The sequence below is a fragment of the Peromyscus eremicus genome, chromosome 15 (genome assembly GCF_949786415.1).
Source record: "Peromyscus eremicus chromosome 15, PerEre_H2_v1, whole genome shotgun sequence".
In the NCBI taxonomy this organism is placed as follows: Eukaryota; Metazoa; Chordata; class Mammalia; order Rodentia; family Cricetidae; genus Peromyscus; species Peromyscus eremicus.
The window spans coordinates 6,909,015-6,930,215 of NC_081431.1; the positions used below are offsets into that span (position 1 = coordinate 6,909,015).

The 21,201-nt window shown below is 39.6% G+C and overlaps 1 protein-coding gene across 1 annotated transcript in view; it reads right to left on the reverse strand.

The window, feature by feature from the left end:
• Positions 1-21,201, reverse strand: part of Ush2a (usherin) — a 697,985-nt gene that overhangs the window by 309,102 nt on the left and 367,682 nt on the right. Inside the window, exons 33-35 of the mRNA XM_059281179.1 lie at positions 20,947-21,118; positions 14,792-14,939; positions 821-972 (exon numbers count right to left, since the gene is read on the reverse strand). Of these exons, the coding sequence (XP_059137162.1) occupies positions 821-972; positions 14,792-14,939; positions 20,947-21,118 (472 nt within the window). The remainder of the gene's footprint in view (positions 1-820; positions 973-14,791; positions 14,940-20,946; positions 21,119-21,201) is intronic.

The window sequence follows — 21,201 nt, forward strand, 5'->3', positions numbered from 1 at the left end:
TGAGTTTTTTTGTGGTAATATTTATATAATATACTCTTCAATGAGTGCATTAAAATGATAGGGAATTAGCAAACATTGCCAAAAATACCTATGAGTAATTTTAATAAACTAATGAGTATTTCTCTGAAAAAGAAGCTAAATCTGTTTAATCAAGAAAAATACCTATAAGTGTAATGTATTATTTTTATACTAAATAATGCTATGCTGGTCTGTGGTGGGCATACACTATTAACTGAATTTGGAGAATGGTGTTAGAAACCAAAGGATAATTTTTTCATGCTTTCAGCTGTCAATGAAACAGATACACATTATAGACTTGTGAAATGTGAGCATCAAACCCAGATATTAATAAAATTTTAAATACCATTCTTATAAATCTGTATCTGATTCATAAAATAAAAATAGTTTATTCTAAGAGATGAAGTAAATTCAATTCTTTAATTGATTAATCTGCTTGTCAGACAGCAATCTAAGTATATTCTGGGAATTAGAGTTTTCAATATTCACTTTTTAATCATAAATGTAGTTATTAGGGCATCATTGAGAAGAAAAACATGTACCTTTCATTTATCATCAAAGCAGGCACAATTGTACGTATGTCTATTAAAGCAGCCAACTTATTGTTTATTCATGAATATATCTATTCTTTCCCCAGATGTACACACGGCCCTGAAATCTACATTGAACTTAAAACAACTCTTAAATGAACTTTAATAAAAGGAATAATCTGCTCTGGTGCTTGACAGGCTCTCACTTATCCCTTGAAACCTAGCATCACCCAGCAGTTCACATATCCCAGAATGTAAATTCACACACTCACCAATGGGCCCAGAGCACAACCTTTGGCTGTGCATGCTTGGACTTGAAAGGTGTGCAAGCTCCCAGGATCAAATCCATAGGCATGGCAGCTGAGTTCTGAAGAATTGTGAATTAATGCATTGTCTACATATAACCCGTAAGTTATGATCACACCTGCAAAGAGAATAATCAGCTTTTACTATGGCCACAAGACAATAGCGAGTAACTAGTAAAGCAAGCACCTCCCATTATGCTTTCCTGGAGTCACCAGTCACCCACCCTGCTCTAAACACCCACTCTGCTCTAAATCACCCACCCTGCTCCAGATGCTGCCTCTTCTCAAAGGACAAGGCATGCTTTACTTTAAACACCATGATGTTAAGCTACTTAGCACAGAGAGAATGATAGACTCCAACACTCTGGAAGGAAAAGCCTTCTTGTTTGAGGCCACATCAAGTGCTATCATTTATGTCCCAGGCCAAAAAAGACAAAGTGGACACATTCATACTTGTATTTATATGTGTTCTAAAAGCATCCTTAGTAGATACTTTGGCTATAAAGGGGACCTTATTTGTTTGCCACTGCAATAAGTTACTCAAGATCTATCTGTCATTATTCTAAGTGGACACAGCCTCCTTCTAAACCCTTTCCTCACAGCCTGCCAAAAGGAAGGTGCTGTATCATTAGCCTGCCTTTATAAGAGAAGAGAGTGAGGGATGGAGCTGATGTGGGTTGCAGACAAGCACTTGAGTTTGGATTTGTATCTAAGTGATTTGACTCTATCTTCTTTCCAACATTAACTCATCTATGAGCTATCTCCTGTTCTTACTGTCATGCTTTTCACAATTGGGTTAGAGAAACTTCTAACAGGCCATGCAGTTTTTCATCAAACTAGTAGAAACAGGAGAAATTGGAGTGGCCATCAAATGGAAGGACTTTGTTTACTCAAGCAAAATGTTCTTATGAAAAGGAACATAAGAGTCAGCATAATCAAGTTTGTTAGAAATATTGACTCCCCAAACTTACTTAGCATTGCACCATGGGAAACAAAAGTTTGACCATGTTAAATCAGAACTACTATCAAAATGAGATTAAGCTCCAGAAGTCCTCCCTGAGTGTACTCTCCAGGAATCACTCTAAGTGCCCCCTGACCATATATGACTGTGGTCGGATGCTCCCCATAGCCTACAGTACAGCCCCATCACAGCTTTTAACTACTCATCCCACTGTGCTGTTACTATGCCATGTTTAATTGCCTGTTTTCCCCAGAATACTGTAGGCTCCCTCAGGAAACCATGACTCTTCCTTATCTGTTTATTTCTATAGCTAAGCACCATGCCTCAAATGTGGGAGGCACATAATGAAAAGGGACAGAGTAAATACATTCACACGCAGCATAGGCAAACACTCAGCATCTAATACAGAGTAATCATTCACAACCCTTGGAGGAAGAGATCATCTCACCTGAAAAGACAGCTAGGAAAACATTATTAAAGAAGAGCTCAAAGAGCAGATTTTAAAGAAGAAACCTAGCAAAGCCAAGGGCAGTAAGGAAGTCACTGAAAGCTGTTTTCCAGGAGCCTGAAATTGAGGTATATGGCCAGAGAGATTTGGTAAGCATCTGTAGAATAGACCCAGTCTTCATCCATCGGCAATAATGTTACTCATGGAGCTACAGTACTAGGGCTTTTTCTCTCTACTATCTGTCCTGGGATGGAATTACTCATCTCTAGACCTGCTCACAGCAGTTTGCCTCCTACTCATTTATAAGAATGCTCATTGACCTTTGGCCTGACATATTGCTGACACAGCCTCTTTATTTTTCTTTTAATTCGTGTGTGTGTGTGTGTGTGTGTGTGTGTGTGTGTGTGTGTGTTACACAAGGACCTGCATTCAATCCCCAGCATCAACACACATCAACAATTCAACAAACGAACAATTCCTTATATAAAATACCTTCTGTCTTTTCTACCTAGCACATTTTGTCTTTCACTAAAATTATCTTTTGATCAATACATCCTTTTAGGCTCCAAGATTTTTGAATGAGTTAGTATTTTAATGCAGTTCTTGTTATGGCCCATTTTTCCTTCTTGAAGATAACTTTTTACAGTTGAACTTTGTGAGTTTCCTCAGTTTTTACATTTTGAGGAAGAAGTCCTTATTTTCCCACCATGCACCATTTGTGGCTCCACAACACATATAGCAGCTGCCTCTACTAGCATCCATTCTCCTTAGCACTTAGTGTGGCCCAATATGGAACACTAGTGAAAGTAAATATCACTTAACAAACAAAAGCACGCATGGACTCCTCTGTCAAGGAAAACACGGACAGTGGAGACCCAGTCAATAAATAGAAAACCAGGGGAAGAAGAGTGAGATGGAGTCATAGTGCTAAGAGCAACAGAAAGATTATAGTGTGTTAGGAACTATGAAAAACACCCATCTAGTGCCTCAGGTCCCCAAATAACCCCGTGTGCATGACGGATACTCTTAAAGAGAAGTTGAGACCTTGGCCACTTTTCAACAGAAGTAGGAAATACTCAAATCAACATTTCCCTTTCCTTAAATAACTACAGAACAGAGAATTTCTTTTGCCCTAGGATCCTGTGCACAGTATTTAATTTATCTGACATCCTGGGAAGTAAGATATTCTATGAAAAGTAAATTGTGGATATAAGTAATTAAAGTTCCTTAGGCATGAACTTTAAAATCTTAATCCTTTTTAAAGATTTGGGAGTAAATTCTAAGCCTCACTGGTCTTCTCACAAAGGGTATAAGTGAATCATTTTGGGAAGAGTTAAACTGTGGTTGTGGTCAACGAGAAATCTGTTCTCTAATTTAGTGATACCTGGGGGACCACTAGGGGCCTCCCAAGCTTTAGCCCACAAGCATCACCTTCCAGTCACATCTCACCAATTTTTTGGCTTCTCTTTTGAGTTCTTCATTCTCTTTCAATGACAATTCCTCTAGGCTTTTTTTTTTTTTTTTTTTTTTTTTTTTTTTTTTTTTTTTTTTTTTTTGTCTACCTGACTCTATCAAGTCAACCCCCAGAAATTCATGCCAAGAAACCAAGTATTGAGAGAGAGAGATTCCTGAAGATGGGCCTGAGCTAGATGAACTGTGATAAAATTGAACATTTTGACAGTTTAGTCAACTATGCAGAAATCTTATTATCCAGGTGTGACGTGGAGTGGGTGATGCTGCAGTCTAACTTTAGTGTACAAGTGTTCCCACATATTCATGCACATATTCATATACACACATTCTCTCTCTCTCTCTCTCTCTCTCTCTCTCTCTCTCACACACACACACACACACACACACACACACACACACACACACACGCACACACACACATGAGTTACCATGTATCCTACAGACAAACCATACCTGACAGCACATGCAGGAGAAACTAATAGACTAGAAGATGATTGCAGCACTTTGCACATTGGGTCAGTTAGGTTTCCTTTAAGTCATCTAAGTCCTTCTTGACACTCCCCCTACTTTATCTACCAGTTGACTCCACCCCAAATTTCTCTCTGCCCTATTTCCATGATCACCTGGACTTTTTAAACATTATCTCAGAATACTTCAGGATAATGGCCACTTAGGTGTCTTCATGTGTTTGTTATGAGCTATCGTATACACTACAGCCAGGGAGGGAGGCTCTGAACTGCTATCTGATCACACCATGTACCATCAGTGATTCATCATGCCTGTCCCCGGTAACAGAAACAAACTGCCGCTCCTTCTCAGAACAGGGAATGGGGCTGTGTAAGCCAGTCTTGGGAAGAAAAGGATCATGGCATTTGTGTCTCTGCATATTCTGTCCTGTAGTCCAAATCTTACCAACAAAGCACCAGCTTTCAAAATCAGGGCTTTTGTCATGGTTCAGAACCTGCATTATCTACATGTGTCTCCCACTCACAGAGACTGAAGCAAGCTGTGGCATTTCCTCCCATCCAGGTTATGTTAGGCCAAGCTCCGTCATGCCTTGAGTTATGGTTCTAAAGACAGGCTTTTTTTTGATAAATTTAATGGACAAGAAGAAGTACAATTTGGAAAGAACACTCTTTTTTTGAGGGGCGGTGTCCTTGTTTGTTAAATATGTTTACTATCATGTATTAATTATATATAATAATAGATTTCATTGTGACTTTTTCACACATTTGGGATGAATTTTGATCCTGGTCATCCCTTTTTGTTCTCTTCCCCCTTCAGCCACTTCTCCTTCTGTTCTTCTCTCCGTTTCCTTATTGACTAAGTAAGCTTCATGTGGCTGACAAAGGCGTGGGAGGGACCACTTCCTGGAGCATTCTAGTCCGTATCCAGTTATATAGGCAAACTTCATAACTGCTGTTTTTAGTAGCAGACTTTTTGCTAGAAATAACATTAATAAAGGAAGAAACACTGTAAACTTAAATTTTAAAAACATACTTATAGGAGGCAATAAATAAAAATTCGCTATTATCACAATGACTTAAATTTCATCGATTTAGGGATTTAAACTGAGCGTGAGGTGCTAGTACAATGCAGCAGACTTTTCACACTTCAGCTGAAGTCGTGTTTTCCTTCTTTAACTAGAATGGTGGATATGCATGAATAGTTTAGGGGAAAGTTGAAGGCTAGTTCTTAAAACAGCAAGTGTTTAAAACAATTTACAGATACCCAGTGAGCCCACTAGGCTCTGGCAGATACTTCCAAACCTGTGGTCACACCAACAGCACTGGTAAAACTTGGTGAGTCACAAAACAAACAAAAAGACAGGGATCTTGTGCTGTGGGATGTATGGCAAATGTGTTGCTAATTAATCAATAAAACACTGATTGGCCGTTGGCTAGGCAGGAAGTATAGGCGGGGCAAGGAGGAGAATAAAGCTGGGAAGTGGAAGGCTGAGTGAGAGAGACACTGCCAGCCACCACGATGAGAAACAGCTTGTGAAGATGCCAGTAAGCCACGAGCCATGTGGCAAAGTATAGATTAAAGGAAATGGATTAATTTAAGCTGTAAGAACAGTTAGTAAGAAGCCTGCCACGGCCATACAGTTTGTAACCAATATAAGTCTCTGTGTTTACTTGATTGGGTCTGAGGCTGTGGGACTGGCAGGTGAGAGAGATTTGCCCTGACCATGGGCCAGGCAGGAAAACTCTAGCTACAATCTTGGAAAGGGACTTTTAAGCGGGAGTTTTTAGGTGGGTATGATAGGTTGGATGTGAGACTAATAAAAATGCCTTATACATAAGTGTGGTTGCCAAAGAACAAATTTAATTAATTAAAAATTGTTTAAAGCAAAACATAAAAACTGGTGGCTTGTTTTGTGGCAGCCATTGGGTGTGTGGACTATGTCCTTTAACACTGACAACTCCCGGAAACCAGAACTGCTATGGATACTGTCAGGAAGATGAGGGAGGACCATACCACTCACAAACATGCACACAGGCCCAGACTGGCAAGCTCACTCCACTGTTGACACTATGTTTTTGGTTAATCTCTAAATTTGTAATAATTTCCTATCAATAAAGACCAGCTGGATATGCAGTGATGCTAAAAGTCATCAAAATGGGCCCACTGAGAATGTTAACATTTGCTGAAGATCCATTGCCTGTAAGGTAGTATGTTTGGTATTTTGAGGGACAGAAAGAAGAAGAAATACAATCTATTCTTACATAAGTAAGAAGAGAGTTAAATGCAAGTATTATTGAATAATGATCCAATCAAGACTTACAGAAAAATGATAAGTGCTAAAGAAAACCACACAACCAACAAATGGTATGAATAAATACCAAGAGCAGTGGCTCGAGGTGAGATTTCAGCGTGGCTCCATCTCCCTTACAATAGAGTCTCCCACAGGGCTGCACCAGATTCAGTTGGATATCCCATCAAAAATAGGCTATGTGAAACCTGTGACTCAGGAAGTTGATTCTGGGTGGGTACAGTAAGTTCTCACTGACTAGAAGCAAGGAAATGTGATGTTCACTAATGACATTTGTGTCTATCAATATTATCTTCTCATTGGTATATTCAAAGGTAACATAAAATTATCATTGGAAGGAAGGTTGGAGCCTTAAACACCCGAGAATCAATGACATTTTTCTGAACTTGTACTGACTTGGGCAAAACAAAGGGACACACACACACACACACACACACACACACAAACACACACACGCATGCACAATCCAAAATCACATATAAAATCAAGCAGAGAAGGAAGACATTGGAGATGAGGAAAAGTGAGACACAAAAATATATTGATAACAAATGTTAAAATTATTTTTTCTCCTGAATATGGAGTAACCACTTGGAACTAAAACAGAAATATGGTAACACCACATTTCAGAAGAATTTATGATTTTTTTCCTAAGAAAAAACTACTTTGTAGAATATAAAATTGTAATTTAAGTTAACAGAAGAAGATTGTCAACATCTCAGAAATCTGTGTTCATAACCCCAGCTTTCCTCTCCACTGGTGGTGGTTATAGCAAAGGTTTATTGTATGTGCATGCTACATCTTCTCCCTTTCTACCAAACTCAGAAAGAACAAAGAAATGGGATACTGAATTAAACCTTATAAAATACATTTTTTAAAAAATCTGTAAGATTTCATGTTGTTTTGTGCTATGATCTTGTTTATCAGTAACTGGATGGAGTTGTGGGGCAGGCATTGATCCCCAGGCCCAGGACAGAGAAGAGCCCAATAGTCTTGATTGATGCCTTCACAAACGTGATAATAATATAACCAAGAAGGCAGATGAGGTGTTCTGAGCATATATGAAGTGTGCCAAAAGAAAACCCTGTGGGATAGAGGAGAAATTCAATGGTGACAGGCAAGGAGGAAGGAGTTAACCAGTCTGGGGTGGGTGAAGGAAGGAAACTTGTCTGAGAAAGTGACCCCTTAGCCACACCTCACACCTGAAATTATTTCATCAAGAGGCAAAGCATCATAGGCCATTATTTGACTATAACTAACAGAGATTCCACAATAATAAGCAGAAAGCTTTCCCTGGGATATCAGCAAGTTGATTAAAATGCAAGCATCACAGAATAACTAAACAATCTGTCTCCAGAACCTTTGAACGAGGCTCCTTCATTGCTTTTATGACACAGATTACACCAAAGTAAAGTTTAACAAAGTGGAAATTTTCAACTTTTATTTATTGTTTACTGTTCCTATAATGAAAGAAGGCTGCTGAAATGTATTCCCATGGCTCCCATTGTCCCATCCCCTAAATATGCTAAAAGTCGATGAAATGGGATTTAAGAATTAGTTAAACTTTCAGCAGTAAGCAACTTCAATGAGTAGCTGAGGTGATTTTAGCTAAGGGATCATTTACAGAGATGTGAGTGAGGCTGAAGGAGGGAGGGGAATGATAGTAAGCCACCCCTTCCCAGTAATGGCCAAGACTCCCAGCACACCACCCTAACCATAGCCAAGGGGCCAACAAACAGACTTCCATCTATAAGGGGAAGGATTACATCAGATTCTGGGACTTGGAGAATCATCCGGCATTACAAGAAACATTACTGGACAGAGCTTAGCATTTGGTAAAGAAATCCAGCCCTGACATTCCGAGCCCAGCAGGCAGGGTGCCTAGGCAGTTAAGTCTGAGGCTCCATTCCTCTCATGGCCTTCTTCATGGGGAAGATGGGTGTGTGGCAGAGAGGACAAGTGAGTGGACATTCCAGCGAGGTTGGCCCCCACTTTACAGAGTGAATGCCACATCTGAGATAAAGTTTAATAACCCAGTAAATACCTTAGAGCTAAAAGGTGGCTTGGCTATGTGTTGGCCCTGACATGTTCAGACTTTATAGGACACACAGCATCCTACCTCACAGATTTTGTGTATCTATTTCTCCTGTAGCTTTGAAAGCATGGGGGGGAGAGAGGGAGAGTGTGGACACTAAACAGCAAAAAAAAATAGGAAGCATTCCGCTGCCACTGCCATCAGATTCCCCGTGCCTTTTCCTGCTTAATCTTTTGGGTGATAACCAGTGAGATAACTGTACAAAACTGTATTATTATGTGTGTATCTATGTGTGTATACACACACACACACACACACACACACACACACACACACACACACACACACACACATACAGACTGAACTGAGTTATTTAATCCAGTTCCACACACCCTGTTCTTCAATGAAAACTTGCAAAATGAATACTCAATTTTCATTGGCTGGCTAATGTAAAGCACTTTGGAGTTTGTCATCTGTTTCCATAACGATAGAATTTTAAGGTGTTTAATTTAGCAGGCAAGCTGAATTATAATTGTCTGTAAAGCATGCCCACCAGGGTATATATCTTCCTGCCTCTTCATCATACCATGTCAAATTGTATTTCCTGAGGTGCTCAATAGGTTGTCATATGTAAGCAAGGAAATTCAATACAATACAATGTAAATTTAATACAAGGTATCTCTATTTACACTGAAGAATTATGTTTACTGTAAGAATTAAACAACAATGTGTCCATGTGCCATAAAAATAACACGCACAGTGAATATTGATGCTCCAAACGTATTTGTTTGTTTTTTGCCAGTGAGGCTTGGCAATAAGAATATCAACTGCCTGCTGCCCCCAAGGTCCAGATGCTGATTGAGTGTGGCAGATATCTCCCTATGTGAATACTTGATCCTTCAATTAAAAAGGAAGAGAGAGAGAGAAGCTCCCACACTGTGGAAGAATGCCTTATTACCGTTATGCTCGCCTAAAAATGGCACGGATGGAATCTAAAAAAGGCTGTGCTGGGGAAATTCTACCTGACAAATTGATGGGAGGTGTTTCATAAAAGTTAACCAAGGTTTGTTCCAAACTGTCAAGCAGTTTCCCTAAGTGGCTCACTGAATTCTAGGATCCATTGCGCCTGTTAAAACTGAGCACTAACAGAAAGGAAAATGGAATTATATTTGAATATGGAATATAGCTCTTTTAGAATGAAACTTTAAGAAAATACACAGTTATTTCTTTAAAAACCAGAGAAAACTACAACAGACATGCAAGCATTTGAATTTTGCCCTTATGAAATGAATAGTGAATGAGTAAAAATTTCACCTTGATTTTCATATGTCTGGTTGGAACCTTACGCTGAGGACAAGTCTACAAAAAGCTAGAAGCAGAGTAAGGAATAAAATCACAAATTTTTGCATTTACAGATTTTTTCAAACCCCATTCTTCATTAATTAGCTGTCTTGGCTTTGAGTAATTAAATTAATTCTTATTAATCCAATTTTCTACATCTGTACATGGGGATATTATAAATTTCATGGGCTAATTTTGGGAATTAAAGTATGATCATAGTTAGCTTTAACTGTCAACTTGACATAGTATGGAGTCACCAGAGAAGAGGGTCTTAACTGAGGGTTCAACCTGATTGGAGTGGCCCATGGGCACATCTTGTGAGTGCTTGTTTTGACTGTCAAATGATGTATAAGAACTCAGCCCACTGTGAGTGACACCATTCCCTAGGTAGGTGGTCTTGGGGTATATAAGAAAGCTAGATAAGCATGAGCCTGGATAAGCTTTCCTCTATCATTTCTGCTTCAAGATCCTGCTAGAGTTCCCAACTTTCTCAGTGATGGACCCTGGTGGGGAAGTATAACCTTTTTCCCCTAAATTACTTTTGGACAGAGCATTTTTATCACAGCAATAGAAAGGAAACTAAACCAAGTGCCTAGAAAATAGTTATGGATTGTAGCCAGTCTTATTACTGTTAGTAGGGGATAGGAAATCAAGACTTTTTTCTACACACGAACAAAAAGATTGTATTCACCTGTGTACTAGTGCATCCATTATAAGACCAGTTTTACAGCACCCTTTGCCCATGTGAACTGTAGTAGTGTGTGTGGAAGATCAATACCTAAGCAATCTCTCTGCCACATTGATAAAAGAATGTATTTGAACAATTATATGATCTTCCAATAATGTTGGTTTCCTTGATAGTACTCGGTATAAGTCTTCAGGAACAAGTACAGCCCTAGACTCCTGCTCACATGATTACAACTGGGTTGATTTGTATGCTGGTTAGTTTCAATTGTCAACTTGGCATAATCTTGATGTCCTGTGAAAAGAATCTCATTGAGGAACTGTGTAGATTGTATTGGCCTGTAGGGGATTTTCTTAATTGGGTTAATTGATATAGGAAGATCTGCCATGAATGTGGGAGATACTATTTATGGGCCAAGCCCTGACTGAATGAAGAGAGTGAGCTGTATCCTGCAAGTATCATACATTCCTTCTCTCTGTCTTCTTGACTTACATATAACTAGATGCTTCAAATTCTATTTGACTTTCCTGCAAGGGAAATCAGAGGGTGCAATGAAGTCAAGGGTGATCATGGGTAACAGCCAAGGTTTTGGGCTGGTACACATGGATGATGTCAATTGTGAGAAATGTGATATGAAGGAAAGAGCAGGATGAGAGACAGGGACAGGATAAAAAGGCAACTTGGACATGTTGAGTTTCAGATGGGATAGAGCCGTATAATGGGATGGCTCATTTTCACTGTTAAGATGATGGGAGCTGGAATCACCTATAAGAGGAGCCACAGGGCTCGTGAGGACTTATGTAGATCAGTGTAGCCTCTGGTCATGGCTGTGAGAAATTATCTAGATTGGATTAATTGAGTTGGGAAGAAACACCCTAATTGTGGATGGTATTTTTATATGGGCTATAGTCCCAGTCTAGATAAAAAGAGAAATGGAGCTGAGTATGGCCATTCATCTTCATCTGCCTCAAGTTTCCATTGCCATGACTCTGTCAGCTGCTATGAAGAGCTGTTCCATTGTACTGTAATCCAGAATAAAGCCTTCTTTATTCTACAAGTTGCTTTAATGAAGTATTGTGTTGTAATAAGGACAAGAATAACTAACACAGTGTCCCAAGGAGAAATCTCAGCTGGGCAGCTGATTAACATTGACCAGCATCCTCACCATCACTTGTCAAAACCCCTGGGGTGGAGTCTGAGAATCAAATTCTTAAGTCATTTGACCAACAGGGTTCCAGTAATTAGGCAAGTTTGAGAAACAGCACTCAACATCAGTTCAAAGTGTTTCTTTACTAGCATGAGGTAAAGCCTATAAAGGGCAACTTTCCCAAGACACAATTCCATAAACTAAATTTTGGACACCAACAGGAGTCATGCCATTTTTGTTAGGTGTTCTACAGAAAATAAATGATTGCCTCATGGTTGGTTTGTTTTTGTTGTTGTTTTTGTATCTGGTGTGAGTGTTGGAAAGGCCATTAAATAATGTTGAGTCCAGGTCAAATGACATGTGTCATGAGGAAGACACTGAAAAGATCACGTGGTCAAGAGCCTTGGGAAGGCTTAAACTCAAGGACAGCATGGCTTCATAGATGCCTGTGGTAACTTGTAAGGACGAATTAGGTTTCTACAGGGAAAGGCAGGGGAGGAATGTTGATCTCCACTTGAGGAATTCAATAAGTTCCCAGCATAAGATAGTCACGTTACTTCAGAGACTGCCCATGTTGTGTGGCTGGACATTAAGCCATAAAAATGAAGACACAGCTGGGTGGTGGTGGCACACACCTTTAATCTCAGCACTCGGCAGGCAGAGGCAGGTTTATCTCTGTGAGTTCAATGTCAGCCTGATCTACAAAGCAAGTTTTAGGACAGCCAGGACTGTTAACACAGAGAACAAAAAACCAGAAAAAAAAAAAAGAAAAAAAAGAAAGAAAAGAGAAAAAAGAAAATGAAGATATAAAGTGACAAGTGGCATACAGGTGAGTTCCACCATAGTTTAGAAGTCATCTGACCACCAGACTGCAAGATACTGAGTTTGTTCTTCAGGTATGTAAGGGAAATGCAGGGCCTTTGAAAACAGACACAGGCAGAATGGTTTGGGGGAACCAGACTATGCCTCTCCACATACCCAACAACAGAAATGAAACAATGCCAAATTTACAGAAAGGGAAGAAGAGTCATGAGAAGTAGTCCTTTAAACAGCTCTTAGAAGATTGATTTTAATTGTGTGTGTGTGTGTGTGTATCTCTGTGAGTCTCTTTCTGTCTCTGTCTCAGTGTGTGTGTGTGTGTGTGTGTGTGTGTGTGTGTGTGTGTGTATGAGATGTGCCTTTGAGTGAAGTTCCTCTGGCACCCAGAGGAGGGAGTCAGACCCCCTGGAGCTGGACTTACAGGTGGCTGTGAGCTGCCCAATGCTGGGGCTGAGATATGAACTCAGGTCCTCTAGAAGAGTAGTACATGTAGTTCATGATCTTTACCCCTGACCAGTCTCTATGGCCCCTTAATGGTTGCTGCACCACGAAAGTTAGAAAAATTCTACTGTAATTAAACACATCAGACTATTATAAAAGTGTTAGCAAAATATTCATTATTTCTTGCTTATTGTGTATATTTAAAAACCACTATGTGCTGGGCGGTAGTGGCTCATGCCTTTGATCTTGGGAGTACTTGGGAGGCAGAGCCAGGAGGATCTCTGTGAGTTTGAGGCCAGCCTGGTCTACAGAGCGAGATCCAGGACAGCACCAAAATTACACAGAGAAACCCTGTCTCGAAAACCAAAAAAAAACCAAACTAAAACAAAAAAACCCCTCTGCATATACACAGAATATAACAAGCAAAGATCCTGGAAATGAGGAAAGGATTTCTCTAGACAAGCAAGGAGCACACAGGACAGAAAATGTTTGAGTGACAATTACCAACTGGGAAGAAGGGAGTATTCTATGCAAACCATTAGCAGCCATCCAATCAGAACAGATTTCTAGGGTGAGTTAGAAGTGTGACAAGATTTTTGGCTGTTCAATGTCAGATCCTACAGACATTTTTTTTTGAGACAGAGTTTCTCTGTGTAGCTTTGCATTTTTCCTGAAACTCTCTCTGTAGCCCAGGCTGGCCTCGAACTCACAGAGATCTGCCTGCTTCTGCCTCCGAAGTGCTGGGATTAAAGTAGACATCGCTTATTTTTATCAAGAAAGTTGTAACCACATAGGAGTAGTTTCAATGGCAGGGAAAATCACTCACTCTAATTACCAGAACTCTCTCTATTACCTCAGATATAGCTATTGCATTTGCTAAAAGTTTAATGTAGAAGGAGATAGTTAGAATAATTAATTCATGGTAAACAGGAGACAATCTGGTAAAACTACTAGGTTTTTGTTTTCTTCTTTCTGGTTATGCTTTCCAAGGCCACTTCAGTTTTCAGCAATAGTTATTTAAAATAGTTTCTGTGATATTAATACATTTTGATACTTGTCACAAAGAGGGACATGGTTTTCTATCCTGTTCCTTTCACCAGAGTTAACAAGAATTCTGTGTTTAACAACTCTTAAAGATAATTCCAATAACTGAATAAATAAATCAGTGTCTTAAAAAGCCTGTTAAAATGTCTTTATAATGAGGCTTTGTTTTCATGTTGGTTAACTGGATAGCTCAACTCTCTAAACAGGACAAGGACACATACATCATGAAGGAATGCAATGCAGCTTAAGTTAAGTATAAATGTCTGCATGTTTAATGCATGCATTGTTTAAATCTCCATGTTGAAATATTTATAAACAGCATCCTAAGGAATATGAGTTCCAAGTGACTTCTTTTAAAATAAACTTATTAACTAAAAAGCATTTGAAACACACTGTGTACATGAACTTCCCACCTCTTTGCTTCTCCAAGGAAGAACTAATGGCTGCCGAAAACAGAAAGTCATTCAAGACAATGTCACTCTCACAGTTCCATTCTCCCAGAGTCCCCATTTGTCCCTGTCCCCTCTCCTAGTGCGCACTAAACAATGACATGCAGTACACAAGAGCCATCAAGAGGGAGCACTTTTGAGCCACCAAAACTGCATGTCAACCGAAAAAGCTCTCTCTCCCTAACTACAAAGATACTATCCCAGTATTTTATGTGCTAAAACGGTCATTAAAAATTAAGCACCACATATAAGCTGCCATTTAGAATATTAATTTACTTTTGCTAATCATGTTTTTAACTTCAGGCTAAAAGAGTTCACTCACCATTTGGGTACCCAGGCTCGGTCCAGGAGATGTTGAAGGAGTCTGGTGAGTAGGAGTGGGCTCTGGGGGCTGGCACGTCTTCTGGAACCGTCTCCTCCATTAGGGCCTGGCTGGGCTCACTGGTGGCACAGCCGCCACCTGTGCATGCCTAAGCCGGGACAGAGGAACACACCTTAGTCCTGACCCTCAAATTTAGATGAACAGCGAAGAGAGACAAGTCAGAGCAGGAGTTTTGGATCCCACTAAAATAATATTCCCTTCAATCTCCACGGATAGGTTTTCTCCCATGCCGAAGTATGACATTTCGTTAGATTACTTTTCATGAGAATTCATCTCTAGAAAGTAAAAGGAACCAGGGCACATGAAAAGCCAGCCTAAGTCATGGCCTCGAGATGCAGGGTGCATGTTGACTGGGTGAGCAGCTCTGCTGGGGAGGTTGGCACTGTGCAGAAGGTCTCAGAGGGAAACACACTTGCATGCATGTGCGCACGCATGTAAACACATGCACACACAGGGAGAACACAGCACATCAGAAAAAAAAATCAGCCGGGCGGTGGTGGCGCACACCTTTAATCCCAGCACTCGGGAGGCAGAGCCAGGCAGATCTCTGTGAGTTCGAGGACAGCCTGGACTACCAAGTGAGTTCCAGGAAAGGCTCAAAGCTACACAGAGAAACCCTGTCTCAAAAAAAAAAAAAAAAAAAAAAAAAAGAAAAAAGAAAAAAAGATCAGGGACTTAATACTTCGGGGAAAATTTTTATTTTTATTTTTTGGCTATAGATTATGGAGTGAAGAATAAGAACCAATCAGAGCATTCATTTCAGTATAACCTGCACATTCATATTTCAATATCACGAGAAATCAAATAAAGCAATATTTCTAAATCAACCAACAAAAAAATTATCTAAGTTTAATAGCTTAGTGGGCTGAATGGGTTACTTTGTGTCAAAAGACGTGGATCCTCTTAAATCATGGATGAAGAACTAAAAATGATCCTGAAAATAGCATCTAACTCCAGAGATAGAACACAGACATTTAAGACATTGGATTTTCTCATAATGAACTGTAAATGATTTCAAAGTTACTTAACAATCATTTCTTTAGGAAATTGAGACACACTCACAGGGTTATTGTTGTCTCATTAGCAAATAAAACCAATTGTAATTTTATAAAACAATAGTATGAGAAAAACCGCACTTGGTTCCCTCAGTACTAGCCTTCCAAGTCTTAACTGCAATGGAGACAACAAAATTCAAAAATTGTTCATAAATGAAATCCAACCCAGGTCAAGCCTGAAATAAAGCAAAATATGAAAGTATAACAGTGCAAAAACCAGACAGCTTTTTAGAGCATTTTCATGGAAGCTAGAACTATGAACCCCATTGTTTTTGTTGATGTCCCTTGGCCTGGGCAGCTTTGCTAGCTATCTGCTCTGCTGCTTAAGGCACTGAGGAGTCCGTTCCCCCAGGACAGAAGAAGGGGAGAGGCTAGTTAAATATCTTATCACATTGGAGCATGCAGCTGTTTCCTACATTGTTATAACTGGTCACAGAGTTATCATTATGATAATAAACAACAATCGATAGCCAACCACTTACAGTGATGTTTGCTTCCTACCAACACTGTAGGAGGGGCTGGGCAGACAGCGCAGTTGGAAAAGCGCTTACACAAGGATCTGCACTCAGTCTCGGGAACCCACAGAAGATAGCTAGATGTGGTAGCTCAAGCTTGGAATCCCAGTGCTACAGAGGTAGAGATGAAGGGTTCCCGAGGTTTGATGATCAGGGAGCTCAGCCTAATCAGAGAACTCCAGACCAGTGGGAGAATCCATTTCAAAACTAACCAGGTGGCCCTGTTTTTATATATACATATATATATATATATATATATATATATATATATGTATGTGTATACCTACACGTGTATACACACACACACACACATGCACACACACACACACACACACACAGAGAGAGAGAGAGAGAGAGAGAGAGAGAGAGAGAGAGAGAGAGAGAAGACAGCAGTAGCCTGTGTCTTCAGAATAATTCCTCATGAGCTAAAGGATGCTCCAGATGGGTGCCATCATCACCCAGGGCCACAATTTCATTAGATAGGGGCTTAACTAAACTCTCTGATTTTCTGTGAATTTTTGCATGTAGAACATGCAACTACATGTAAAAGAAAAACTCTTGTCCTCTTGAAGATGGAGCTTTCATTAACCAAGCAGAAACTGTTGGCCATGTGCCAACCCCTGATGCTTCAGGGTATGCCACTGCTGACCCAAGAGCCAGCTATGGAACATTTAAAGAGAAATTGAAAACATGCACATGTAACCTACATGCTATCAGTTTCAGAAAATATCCAGGAAGCAGGGCCATGTGAGGTATCTGAGCCATCAAAGCAAACGTTGTCAGAAGAACACCCCATTTCTCAAAGAGAAGGAATATATTCACTTGTATTTTCAGATTTTTTCCCCCTTAAATTCAAAGCATGTGGCAGCGTGTTCTTGTTGAACGGATCACACAATGGGCTTTAATTCTGGTTGTTGTGATGTTTTTTTTTTCATTTGTATGTGTGTGACAGCATTCCCTCGTTACCCCTCTCCGAAGAAAACCTGTGCTATGGGACACATACTGCTGCAGTTATTTACATAGAACGTAAACTAAAATCAACTTTGTTTTGAGAATTTGATGATTTTTTTTCTAAAATAAACGCAATATCTTCTTTGAGAGGGCTTTTCCCTGGACTCTGTCATCTGAAATCTACAAACTGGTGGCCTGACAAAGAAGCACCTTGGGAATTCATAGATTATCTTCCGGGCCAGTGAGACAGGGTGTAAGGAATTGTTGAAACAACAGAAATAGTACCAACTTTATCTCAGTTTGGGCATTTAGAGAGCTCTTCTTAAACTCTGATTGGTCTAACACTGATTGGAATTCTGACTTAGGAAAATAAATAACTGGATTGATTAAAGATATCTTCATAAAACAGAAAGGACTGTGAAAGCCTGTGAGGTAGCAAAGTTAGCAGCCTCGACCTGTGTCCTACAGATTTTAGTCCATTACAGACCCTCAGAAACAAAATTCCCAATGTTGTGTTGGTGTCTCCAATAGATGGGTAACTTCTGATCTAAAGAGGCTTTATGTGGTTTGATAAAATGTATGTGTAATTTCATTACAGCGACAATCTCTGAAATAGTGACCATTAGGAGCTACTAAAGCTAGCATTCTATTATTTCCAGTATTTTGTTTTCAGACAAGCAGGGCCCAAGGGTATGAAGATGGCTGTGGGAGTGTTTAAAAGCATGAAGAAAGAAAAAAACACCTCACAATTACTTTATCCATCCATACCAATCTTTTCCTGAGAAGTTAAGCTTGGGGTTCAGGAGATAACTCATCTGCTAAAGTGCCCACCGTGCAAGCAAGAGGACCCACGTTCAGATCTCCAGCACCCATGTTGAAAGATGGCTTGGTGGTGTGCATCTGTAACCCTAGTGCTTTGGGGAGCTTGCTGCCTAGACAGTCTAGACAATCAGTGACCTCTGAGCTCATAGACAGAGACAGATTCCATTTCAAAAGTCAAGAATGAGAGAAGACAGCTGATATTCACCATTGGCTTCCACATGCATGTGCACACACCCACTCCTTCCCCAATACACAGACACAATCACATACTTATCACACACACACACACACACACACACACACACACACACACACACTCACATACTTCGAGCTCACCATTTCCATTATTTAACAATCACCAAGTGACAAATGGCTAGTACTGCTGTGAACATTTTCAAATACTAAACTTGACCCCTGCCTGTATTTTATCATTTTCAAACATTAACCTTGACCCCTGCATCTTTTCCTAATAGTTAATTTATTGCATTTATTGGGACCTACCAAACTTCACAATGAATACTACCATATTAGACAGCTAGACTGCACCAAAGAGCACGGGCTGTGGAGGCACACATCTCTAATGCTGACTTTCCAAAGGATATTATGTAGAAATATTTAAAGCTCGGACTGCTTATGACAGTGTTTGGTGGTCATTCACTCACTCTGGCACGAACTGTCTTTGTAGTTCCTTGTCTCCAGCCAGTACTGTCAATGCTCTGCACAGAGAAATTGGGAAGACGCAAACTTCTCTGTTTCAGAGGCTTATAATCCAGTCTAAGGCAAAAATTAAATGAGTGACACAGAGTGGCTTTACTGTGCCGTGCCCAGGGAGTATCTTCCTCTGTTTCAAAGGCCACTCAGGGCTTTCCTGTCAGGGTGCTTTGTTTCCAAGCACTTAGTCGACACTCTGAGACAATACATACAGGCAACTACACTTGGTGAAACACCTGCTCTCCACGATGTATCTAATGTCCTTGAGAGCTGGTTATTATATTGAAACTGTGAAATATACAATAATCCCTCAATTAACCAGGATGAACCTAAAATGCCATGGTTCATTTAACTTACTGCTTAACTGAGTTAAGTTAAAAAACTAAACAAGCAACAGAAAAACCCCACTACTACTTTCTGAAAATGCATTAGGATATTTTCTGCCCTGATAAATATAGTGGAATTAAAAAGAACATGAGCAAGTTTGTCTCCTTATTAATCTTTAGGTCACAAGGACATCCATGTCATTATGACCTCTGACACCAATATTACTCAAGACCTGACATATATTGTAATTATTTGGGGTTACCTTTTTAGCATCACAGAATTTTAGGGCTCTCAAAAAGACATTAAAAACCATTAAGTTCAATGTCGTAAGTTTAGTCCTGAAAAAAATGAAAGCTGATGTGCCTCAGTACGCTTGCCTTGGGTTACACAGTAGTAAAACCTGAATTAAAACTCCAGGGAACAGAGCACCAAGTTAGTTGCACTTGGTTTTCAAGCTGTAACAAAATTATAAAGTATGGGATATTGAAATGGATTCTGAATGACTGCACAGTACATCCTAAATATTGCCTTAGGAACAGAACATTTTTATGCCACTTACCTCCTGATAAAACTTAAAATTTCAAGAATTTCTGTTTAATCTTGGTTGCTTCCAAGCAAGGGAGACTGTTCATGGTTTTCATGTGTACAGCTCTTTTGAAAACAGCGTGGCCTTCACTATTAGCTTTTGAAAATCGAGTTAGTACACTTTCTTAGCTTTTTAGTAATGTGACTAGAAGTAACCTGAACTGTCATTTCCCAAATCCACATGCTGTGCTGAGCAGAGAGGCACATGGGGCCCTTCAGAACAGGCTTTCACATTGTCTGCCCGCCCGCCCTTGTTTTGTGCTGTCAAATCAGACACTTAACAGCGGTTGGATGCAGTTTATTTTCTCATGGTATAATATTTTGAGCATTCACGAGCATGTTAAGTAAAATGAATGCGTACACAGTGTCTACATAAATGTAAATTTATTCATAATCAAGAGCAGAATATTTTCTATGGCATTTATCAAAGCAAATACCCTCATATAGGTATTGCTATAAAATGAAGAGGGTGTTTAAAACAAATAGGGACAACCTCATGTTTATATTCAGTTATTTTCAGATGTGCTATTAAACTTAAAAAAAGATTATATTTCATCAAAAAGCAAAAGAGAATAGGAGTACAAATTCCACAGCAATACCAAGGTCTTTTAAAAGACCTTCATATACAGAAGTGCCATTTAGCATTAAAAATGCCACCATCTTCCTGAGGAAACCTCTAAACTGTTGATTCTCGGGTTTCATCAAGTGACTGCTCTTCTGAGACAGAAGTTTAATATAAATCACACTATAATAACAATCAAGAATATCTTGGGGTCATTTAAATCTTCATTTAAAAATACAAGCTCTAAATTCATACTGTGAGGAGTTTTTCAAATGAATACAAGCACCACAGGCAACCACCTTATTAATCTAAGTATTTTGGAAAAAGCTCTAGACAATTAGAATGTCCTACGAATAACAAAAAAAAATTAGTTCTGAGCATCTCAACATAGATCTAGGAAAACCCACTAATTCATATGGTTATTTTATCCTTCAAATAGCACAATAATAGAAATGTAGGCTGTGGAGGGAAGTTTCAGTAGAAATACTAACCGATGAAGCTTTTTGGTATTTTGTTTGTTTATTTGGTTTGGGACGAAGAGAAATGATAGAAGCTGAATTGACTTACTCCCAGCTTGACGAGGTATAGACCCCCGGGGGAAAGGTGCCGGAGCAGGTAAGCCTGGAGGTTTCTGGTGCTGTTGTATACAACATTCCACACTGTGGAGTTATGTGTAGGAGTCCAAGTGTATAATATGTAGTGCTCCAGAATTCCGTTCAGTTGCCTCGGTTGTTTCCACCTGGGAATCAACAAAAGATACATCACTTCATTCATTCATGCCTAAACAGAGACATATAGGATTGGTTAAACTTTAATGCATCC